At 43.6% G+C, this 8,248-nt stretch overlaps 1 protein-coding gene across 2 annotated transcripts in view; it reads left to right on the top strand.

Moving 5' to 3' along the window:
• The window catches only part of SH3TC2 (SH3 domain and tetratricopeptide repeats 2), a 68,195-nt gene extending 60,257 nt beyond the window's left edge, over positions 1 to 7,938 (top strand). The window contains exons 15-17 of one of the 2 annotated variants that reach the window (XM_004384916.1): positions 3,389 to 3,539; positions 5,838 to 6,034; positions 7,659 to 7,938. In XM_004384916.1, the coding sequence (XP_004384973.1) occupies positions 3,389 to 3,539; positions 5,838 to 6,034; positions 7,659 to 7,850 (540 nt within the window). In that variant the 3' untranslated portion in view covers positions 7,851 to 7,938. The remainder of the gene's footprint in view (positions 1 to 3,388; positions 3,540 to 5,837; positions 6,035 to 7,658) is intronic. The other variant, XM_004384917.1, reaches the window with a different exon arrangement.
• Positions 7,939 to 8,248: the final 310 nt, after the last annotated feature.

The following is an 8,248-nucleotide window of genomic DNA, read 5'->3' on the forward strand; positions in this document are numbered from 1 at the left end:
ACATGTTGACATCTGTTTCCCTGTTTTCAGTGTTTTAGCTTTGATTTACTTTTGTGACTTCCCTATCTGGGTTAATATCTGGTTGCTCTGTCCTGTGTTCTAGTCTTGGGTTGTTATCTGATGTTACTGATTTTCTAACTGGAGGACTCCCTTTAGTATTTCTTGTAATTTTGGTTTGGTTTTTGCAAATTCCCTAAAAACTTCCATTTATCTGGAAATGCCCTAATTTCGCTATCATATTTGAGAGACAGTATTGCTGGATATATAATTCTTGGCTGGCAGTTTTTTTCCCTTCAAGGCTTTATATATGTCATCCCATTGCCTTCTTGCCTGCATGGTTTCTGCTGAGTAGTCTGAGCTTATTCTTATTGACTCTCCTTTGTAGATGTCTTTTCGTTTATCCCTAGCTGCTCTTAAAATTCTTTCTTTATCTTTGGTTTTAGCAAGTTTGATTATAATATGTCTTGGTGACCTTCTTTTGGGATCTACCTTATGTGGGGTCCGATGAGCATCTTGAATAGAAATCTTGTCATCTTTCACAATATCAGGGAAGTTTTCTGCCAAGAAATCTTCAACAAATTTCTCTGTGCTTTCTGTTAACCCCCCTTGTTCTGGTACTCTAAGCACTCATAGGTTATTCCTCTTGATAGAGTCCCACATAATTCTTAGGGTTTTATTCATTTTTTAAAAATCCTTTAATCTAATTTTTCCTCAAATAAGTTTGTGTCAAGTGCTTTATCTTCAGTCTCACTAATTCTGACTTCCATTGCCTCAATTCTGCTCCTATGACTTTCTATTGAGTTGTCTAATTCTGTAATTTTATTGTTAATCTTATGGATTTCTGATTGCTGTCTCTCTGTGGATTCTTGCAGCCTGTTTGTCATTATGCTCTTCTCTAATCTTTTTAATTTCCTCTATTGAATGTTCTGAGTTTTGCTTAATTTCCTTCCTAATTTCTTGAAGAGTTCTGTATACTAATCTTTTGTATTCTGCCTCCAAAAATTCCAAGAAATTTTCCTCCTCTGGAAACTTTCTAGATTCTTTATTTTGGGAGCTTGCTGAAGCCATCATGGATTGCCTTTTTATGTGATTTGATATTGACTGTTGTCTCTGAGCCATCAATAAGTTATTATATTTATTTATTTTATGTTTGCTTACTGTGTCCTAGCTTCTTGTTTTGTTTTGATATGCCCAAATAGGCTGCTCGTATGAGCTAGTTTGATTATTGGCACCTTTGAAGCTCTAATGTCCTGTCACCAAGTGGTTAGATCTGTTACTATGTATGTGAGCTCAGGAGTCTGCCCACTCCTTCTGTATGGATTCAGCTCAGGTGCCCAGGTAGCTAGCCACCAAGTGTGTGGTGTGGGCTCTCACTTACATTCCTAGATAGGCATGGGTGATTGGTGTAGGCACAGGCATCTGGCTGCAGCAGAGGGACACACTCTGAGCAAGGCACTGGGCTGACGGCCGCCACCTGAGTGTTCAGGAGGAAGGTGTCCCTCTTCCCTAGAGCACGTGGGTGGGTGGGTTTTGCAGCTGGACTATGAGCCCATACCACCATTGGCTGTAAGGACTGGGGGGCACCTCTTATTCATGGGCCCCTATCACAGGTGGCTAGGTGGCGTGGGTGGAGCCGTCAGTCCTCAGGCCCCTGATGTGGGTAGGTGAAGACCCTACTTATTGGGCAAAGAAGTGTCAAATGTCAAGAACCTGCCACTTTACAGCTGAAACAGTTGAAGTTAGACTTCCGGTATATACCCTGTTGTACTGTGGTAATGAGGGCCTACGCTGTTGAGATGGGCCCATACAAGTTTATGCAGGGGGAAAGGCACTCAAAGTCTGTGGATCCCTTATGCCTGTGCCTAGGCAAAGGAGCTGTGCTTACCCTGGGTTCCTGGCTTAGGGGAGCCAGCAGTTTATTTTCTCCCCTGTTTGTTAATTGTTCACTCTCCAAGGCAGGGAGAATGGCTCCGGCCATATGATGGATCCTACTTCTGGCCCAGGGGACTCGGCGATTGCTGAAGCCAGTCCAGGACCCTGTGCAGAGCAGGGGGTAGGGAGGTAAATGGGAGAGAGGTTTTTCCCTATGGGGGGTGTTTTTGATCCTTGCAGTAAGCTGTATGTAAGTACTTATCTTTCGTGGAGTGCTGCTTCTCGCTGGTTCTGGGTGGCTGTGTACAGTCTCTGGTGCTGGGTCTCTCCCAGTGTGGAAAACGCCCCTCCCAAGCATGGCTGCTTGCCTGTCTCACTGCTTACCCCCAAGCTGATAAGGCCTGAAGGGCTAAGGTTCTCGCTGGGTCAGGTCTGGCAACTCCTCGCTGCTTCCAAACTGTCTCCCCCCCCCCCTGCCACTCAGTCCAGTTCCTCAACTCTGTCTTTGATGTTCAGGGCTCCCAGATTGCCATATATAATTGAATCACTTGTTTTTTTGGGTCTTTGTCGTAAGAGGGTCCACCGGAAGCATCTGACTACTCCGCCATCTTGGCCCTGCCTCCTCTGTTTTATTACATTTTTATTAAGTATGTATTAAAATATATTTTACAAAATTAAAAATGTATGATAATAGCTCATCTAACTCATGATTTCACAGATATTATTGCCTAGGATGAGGTTAGATAATAAAAGGAAGTTAATTTAAGAAATAATACTAATTAAATAAATGTTCAGGTATATCAAAATTATTATTGTTGTTCAAATCTGAATGAAGTTTGGAAAACCTCATTATTTTATTTGACTGTAAAATTTCATTTATTCAGATAGTCATTCATTTATTCATTTCTTTATTAAGTCACCAAACCTTTATTAAGCTCCCAATATGTGCCAGTCACCAAGTTAGGGGTGGGAGACAGCGGAGAACAAGAAACGAGTCCCTGGCTCTTGAAGTGTTTGTTTTCATATGCATTTTATAGATAATAAAATTAAAGCTCAAAGAGATGAAGTGATTGTCCTAAAATCATATAATAATAAAGTAATAGAAATGATCATTTATCGAGCATGTTCAGACACTAGGTTAGGCCCTTTTTATGTATTCCATATATGTACATTATAGATTAGCATGGTGGGGGCCATGGAAGCACATGGCTGGGAAGTGACTTTGGGGAAAAAAATCACCTCCCCTTTCCTCCTCTCAGTTTCCCCAGTTTTAGGAGACATGGTTGGACCTGTTGATCGTTAGCTCTTCCACCTCTAAGGTCTGGGCAAAGCAACCAAAAACAAGGACCAGGAGAGCCAGTTGAGAAAAGGCATGCATGGAAACATGGTCCTCTCTGCTTCAATTTAGTCCATTATCCTCCCCTCAATTCCTGTCTGCCCCCAGTAAATCTCCTGGGGTGCAATATCTATCTATAGTTCTTAGATAGACTCAGGTTTCTCATGCTTCTGTTCTCAGACTGGGGCTGTTCCTTTAGCAAGGAGGATGAAGACAGTCAGAACTGAGCTCCGGATTTTCAACAAGTTGACTGAGCTGCAGATTAGCCTCGAAGGCTATGAGAAAGCATTAGAATTTGCCACCCTGGCTGCCAGACTCAGCACAGTCACAGGTAGGTGATCCTATGAATAGGAGATGGTCCTGTGGATGGGAAGATTAAATACTACCTAAAGACGGACAAGGAGTCCCTGGGTGGTGCCAATAGTTAACACGCTTGGCTGCTAACCGCAAGATGGGGAGTTAGAGTACACCAGAGGCACCCTGGAAGAAAGGCCTGGTGATCTACTTCTGAAAAATCAGCCATTGAAAACCCTGTAGTGCACTGTTCTTCTCTGACACACGTGGGGTTGCCATGAGTTTTAATCAACTCAACAGCATCTGGTTAGTTAGTTAGTAAAAGATAAACAACAAAGCAATAATAGCATCTGATCTGGAGTCAGACTACTTGAGTTCAAATCTCAGGTGCACAGTCATTAGCAGGGAGACCTTACAGAAGCTGCTTAACCTCTATAACCCTCAAGTTTATCAGTGGCAATTCAGAATTAAAAATAGCATCCAGCTCATGCAGTTGCCATGAAGACTAATGATAATCCATGTAAAGGCCATAGCGCAGTGCTTGACACATAATAAAGCTTTGGGAAGTATAACTTGTATCATTCCAATTATTATATTACAGTTGGTACTACTCCCTGAGTTTAGGGTAAATGGTGTTTTATCATACACAGGCAATGTCCCCATTACAAAAGGCCTGTGTCCTCAATTTTTTTTTAATTGGGTAGTTGTTAGTCAAAAGCACATTTTCCCACAGAATCAAAATGTAAATGAAGGTCAAGTTCCCAGGCTAGGACATTAACTTAACTCACAACATAGCTAAAATAGCATGCATTTACAGCAAAAACTAGTGGGAAACAATACTAGTTATTAAAGCAGAAAAATGGAATTAAAAAAACTTCATTTTGAATGTTGGTGCTTGAGGAAAAGCAGGTTTGATGAGAGGCAGATGTGGAGGTAAGTGAAGTTTTTTATGGTGATTCTAGAAGGGACTTCTGGGCATTTTCAAGGGCATCAAATGTGGATGGTATTGGACTTTATTGTGTCTAATTGCACTTCAAATTGTCTCTCTCTCCTTTCCCTAGCTTTTCTTTTACTGCAGAAAACCTTATGTGAGCCGCCTGTCTGCTAATCTCAGGAAAGGCCGTAGGCTGCCCCAGGTAGCTCCCTCTGAACATTCTCTTCCTTTCCATGGACAGAAGCTGAAAGGAAGCTTTATACACCCTGTACGCATGCATTTTTCCATATCAGAGAATTTTTTTCTCCCTTGGACTTTTTCTTTTAATTTTCGCTTTGGGCCCTATGAAGCTTCAATACAGTGTTTTTAGATTGCATCAAACAGTCACCTTGCAAATATTCTCAAGGCAAGATTGGAAGCCAGTGTTTCCTGTATAAGGTCGTTTTGTATTAAAGGGGTTTTAGTTAGTTATTAAAACAACAAATCCACCTAAACAGAAAATAATTCATAGACCAATTAGAAACCAATGTTCTAAAGCATAGTTTAAAAGTGAATGGGGTGATTTCTCTGCAACTTATCTGAGACCCTGAGCTGGTAAAGGAGATTAAAAAAAAAAAAAAACCCCACACACATACACAACAAACAATCAAAAACAAAAAAAAGGTAGCTGTTGTGTTGACTCTGACTCATGGTGACTCCATGTGTGTCAGAGTAGAACTCCACAGAGTTTGTAATGACTGATTTTTTAGAATTAGATTGCCAGGCCTTTCTTCCAAGGCACATATGGGTGACCTCAAACTCCAACCTTTTAGTTAGCACCTGAATGCCTTAACCGTGTTCACCACCTAGGGACTACAAAGGAGCTAGTGAGTGACTGCTATTGGTGGCATCCCAAGAGCACTCTAAATGCAGTTGGCATGTTAGCTACAGAGGGACTTTATGTGGAGAAGACATTTGCTGTACAGAATTATTCATTGTAAGGAATTCTTAGTAACTCAGATCAAGACTATCTTGTCATCATGTCCCATCACAGGGATTTGGAAAGAGTTGTTATTTCCTAGAATCTTGAATTATGGAAAGATTTCCAATAAGGAGAAAGTTTTTTAGGGAATCTTCTGAGAAAACCTTGACCAGGACAAATACCCTAATTAGCCACTCTCATGGAGTCCTAGGTTTTCTTTTGTAGCACTTATTGCTGATGTAATTTTATATTTGTTGTGTGATTATTTAAGGAATGTCTGTTTTATACGAGACAGTAAGCTTCATGAAGGCAGAGGCCTCTTCTGTCTCATATTCTTAGCCCTAAGCGCAGCCTCTGACACCTAGCAGCACTTCAAAACTTTTACAGAATGAATGATGCAAAGTGTTGGCTACAGCATCTCTTAGTCTTCCATTTCCTAGGAGATCAGAGGCAGGAGCTGGTGGCCTTTCATCGCCTGGCTACAGTGTACTACACCCTACACATGTATGAGATGGCTGAGGACTGCTACCTAAAGACTCTGTCCCTCTGTCCACCCTGGCTGCAGAGTCCCAAGGAGGCCCTGTACTATGTCAAGGTGTATTATCGCCTGGGCCAACTCACCTTCCATCAGCTGAAGGTAAGGGCCCGGCTTCCAAGACTGCATGAGAGCTACCATCCAACCACATTCTTTCCTGACCCACACAAAGGGGGTCAGAGCCTTCAGGGTAGAGTCAAAAGTACCCAGAGAGCTAAGGTGAGGACTCTTGTTCCATATGTGGGAAGTGGCTCCACTCAGAACACAGTGACTCTTCCACTTAGCCCCACTGGGGACCTTGAAGGTTGCTCCCGTCTCTGCTGAGAAGACAGATCATAACTGTTCTTCTTCCTTGCTCTGCTGTGATTTCTGGGGCCACTTTATACATTAGATACCTCAAGGGCCAACGAAAGTATGAGACCCCCCAAAAGAACTGTATGCCCCCAAATTAAAATCAAAATGAGTAAATACCTCTATGTGCACGAAATGTGACAAGCCAACTAGTTAACTGCAACTCACTTCTTATAAAGTCATATAAGCTATATTTGATGAGGAATGAGGATACATTTAATATGTTTGAGATAATGAGGTGTAGGTCTTCTAATGTAAGCATGACTAGGTCCTAAGAAAGTCTTTGCCCTGATTTTCTCCTGCTTGCACTACTGGAGTTAAATCTAGTACTTCTTATTTTTCCAGTCACTTCTAGAACTCTGTTGGTGGTCTGCAATTTTCTGTTGCAACTATGACCCTTGTACCATGTTCCTGGGCACTGGCTTCTGCTTACCAGAGGTCCTTGTCCTCTCCAGCACAACTCTTAATTTCTTAATGCAGTAGCTTCTGAGTCACGTCCGTGTTTGGCCCCCAGGGACTGTCCGGGCAGCTCTGCTGTCCTTTTCTTATTTGCCAGACTTTGTTTCTGGCCTGAATTTATTATTGACTGTGAGTGTTAATAAGAACCAGATATCTCTTTTTGACTCTCACCCAAAGAGGCATCTGTTTCTCATCCCTACCATGTAAGGAGGGACACGGTGGCACTAAAGTCACTCCCTGGCCATCTTGCCTCTGCCCATGGCTCGCAGGAGTGGGTCAGGGACAAAGTGTGTGTGAACTGATTGTATTAACCAAGGATTCTATGGATTGCAAGGGGAAGGAAGAACTCAACTCCAACTGTTGAGTTTATTGGCTCAAGTAGCTGGAAAGTTCAGATATAGATTTAGTTTGAGATAGTTCTAGATTCTGGGATGCAAAAGTCATCATGGATTTCCTCTACTTCCCTCTGTATCTCTTGCTTTGTATGTTTCTACTTATCGTTGCTTCTTGGCCTCATTCCCCTCCAGTTGCTGGCAGGCTCAAAACCACATCAGAAAGGATGAGGGACCCGTTTCTCTCCTAGGTCACACTGAAAAGTCCTGGGAAATGTCTGGGATTGGCTAGCTTGGGCCATGCACACATCCTTGGGTCACTGTGCCCAGGGTGATGCTGATTCGTGGTTGTCTGAGCCTGGGTAAGGATGGTGCCACCCTGTGCTGGAGAGGAGGGAATTGTGATTAGCAGAGCCTAGGGGACCACAGTGGAGTGGAGAGGAGCTCCCTCAAAGAATAAGGGGAAGGGGAGGGGAAAGTATGTTGTGCAGACAAAAGCCAGAGTGTCCACCAGTACTTCCCCAGCCTCTCCTGGAAATGTTTGCTAATGCTGTCTCTTCTTTGCCTCCATTCCATTTGGTTAGGATGCCCATGATGCCACTGAGTACTTCCTGTTGGCCCTGGCAGCAGCGGTCCTGCTGGGTGATGAGGAGCTGCAGAACACCATTAGGATCAGGCTGGATGACATCTACCAGAGCCCCTTGTGGCACAGCAGCCCCACCGGGCGCTCCTCAGAGAGGGCGCGGTGGCTGAGTGGTGGGGGACTGGCCCTCTGAGGATACCTGCCCACCGTGACCAGATGACATGGCCAGAAGCCGGCTCCCTGCCCTGGGCTCCTAGGCACTAATCCTGGAGGATCCCAGTCATTACCTGGCCTAGCTGCCTCATTTTACGAATGGGAAGAGCAAAGTCCAGAGGGAGAGGGGCTCATTCCGGTGCATGCAAGGAGTTGATGATGGAGAAGGGATTAGAAATCTGGGCTTCAGGCCTTTTGCAGTTGACTTGTGGTGCTTGCACACATATCGCCTCTCAGCTGTGCTTTCTAAACACACAACTCTCCCGGAGAAAATGAGAAACTTTGCCCCCCGGGAAGGAGACCTTATCTCTTTCCCCTAAGTGAGGAAATAAGGCACTGCACTGGTGAGAAGGCAAGCAGTTTGGAGTTTGTTCCTGC

This window comes from Trichechus manatus, unplaced genomic scaffold (genome assembly GCF_000243295.1).
Source record: "Trichechus manatus latirostris isolate Lorelei unplaced genomic scaffold, TriManLat1.0 scaffold00130, whole genome shotgun sequence".
In the NCBI taxonomy this organism is placed as follows: Eukaryota; Metazoa; Chordata; class Mammalia; order Sirenia; family Trichechidae; genus Trichechus; species Trichechus manatus.